The 1756-nt window shown below is 31.8% G+C and overlaps 1 protein-coding gene across 1 annotated transcript; it reads right to left on the minus strand.

The window, feature by feature from the left end:
• Positions 1-400: 400 nt before the first annotated feature.
• On the minus strand, positions 401-1336 carry LOC116900356 (olfactory receptor 5W2-like). Its single transcript, XM_032902110.1, has one exon. The coding sequence runs from the start codon at positions 1331-1333 to the stop codon at positions 401-403; it is 933 nt and encodes a 310-aa protein (XP_032758001.1). The 5' UTR covers positions 1334-1336.
• Positions 1337-1756: the final 420 nt, after the last annotated feature.

The raw sequence follows: 1756 nt of genomic DNA on the forward strand, positions 1-1756 counted from the left end.
GTACTTACAATAACAAATTGATTACAAATAATTTAGTTTATTATAAAATATGTTTTGAAAATATATAATTTCTACTAAACTGAAAAATTTATTTGCATAAAATCATTTAAACACAAAATCCAAATAAGCTGGATCTGTCAAAGATTCAAATTAAATATATTCAATAATTTTTAAAAAATTTCAGAAATATTTATAATTATGAAGTTTCTTCAAATATAGAAAGTTTTATTTCCCTGAAATAAAAAAATGAGTGAAATATTAGGAATCAAAAAACAGAGGTATGTTCTGACTTAGTGTATTAGAATTGTGGTATTTTTATGTCATTGCATGTAGTTGAAATAAGATAATGAGGGTTTCCATGTATATATAAATTTATACTTTTTAGTGTGTGCATCTTTATTTAAAAGCATATTTTATTTTTCAATTTCTGCAGGGCCTCTTGTACATCCTTGTTCCTCAGGCTGTAAATCAGAGGGTTGAGCATGGGGATCACCAGGGTATAAAAAAGTGAGGTGATTTTATCCTGATCCAGAGAGTAAGCAGAAGCAGGACGAAAATACATGAACAGCAGTGTTCCCTGGAAAATGGCAACTACAGTCAAATGAGAGGCACAGGTAGAGAAAGCTTTGAACCTCCCATCGGTGGAGCGGATTTTTAAGACTGATGAGATAATGTAACAATATGAGACCAGGACTCCTGAGATGGTGCTCAGTTCAATGAATCCAAAAATAATAAAGGTGATTAACTCATTGATCTGTGTATCTGAACAAGATAGTAGCAGGATAGGAGGGATATCACAGAAAAAATGATTAATCTCATTAGATCCACAGAAACATAACCCAAATGTCATTATAGTGTGTATCACAGTATCTATCATTCCTACTAGGTAAACTCCAACTAGGAGTTGGTAGCAAAATTTATTGGACATGTCTACTACATACATCAGAGGATTGCTGATGGCCTTGTATCGATCAAAGGCCATCACAGCCAGCAGCATGCACTCAGCATCTACAAAGACACATGTGAAAAAAAATTGCAGTGCACAGCCAACAAGAGGAATATATTTTTGCTTGATCATTAGATCCACCAGCATCTTTGGTCCAACTGCGGTGGAATAGCAGAGGTCTGAGAAAGAGAGATGGCTGAGGAAAAAGTACATTGGTGTGTGAAGTTGATGATCCAGTTTAATCAAAACAATCATTCCAATATTTGCCACAAGAATAATGAGGTAGATGAGAAGAAACACAGTGAATAGAACCATTTTCATGCTGGGGTCATTAGTGATTCCCAGTAAAACAAACTCAGTGTGTGAGGAGCAATTTCCTTCATCCATTCTTCCTTGTTCTTTGCCTGAATAGATGCAGAAAGCATTAAAACAATAGACTTGGGTTTAATCTATCTAACCAAGAAAATTGTAGACAACATTCAGAATCTAATTTCATTTTGTATCCTATATTTTGTATATTCATAATATAGTCTCAACACAAATCACTCTTCAAATGGCTTGATCATTCAAAATTGTTACAAATATATAAGATGGACAGTTGATATAATTAAGTTTTCATATTAATTAAATAATTAATAATTATTAAATAAAATTTCATCTTAATTAAATAATTCCTGACACAAGATTTTAAGTTCATCCTAAGGTTGTAAAATTGAGAAGCCTAACATTTGTTATCAGATCACAATTCCCATAAAAGAAACAACAGAATGTATATGAAGTAAAAAAATATAAAAATATATAAAAAACGTC

The sequence above is a fragment of the Rattus rattus genome, chromosome 5, assembly GCF_011064425.1.
Source record: "Rattus rattus isolate New Zealand chromosome 5, Rrattus_CSIRO_v1, whole genome shotgun sequence".
NCBI lineage: Eukaryota > Metazoa > Chordata > Mammalia > Rodentia > Muridae > Rattus > Rattus rattus.

What these genes read in the sequence shown, in the direction of transcription:
- LOC116900356 (XM_032902110.1), bottom strand. Translation starts at nt 1,333, where the DNA reads ATGGATGAAGGAAATTGCTCCTCACACACTGAGTTTGTTTTACTGGGA.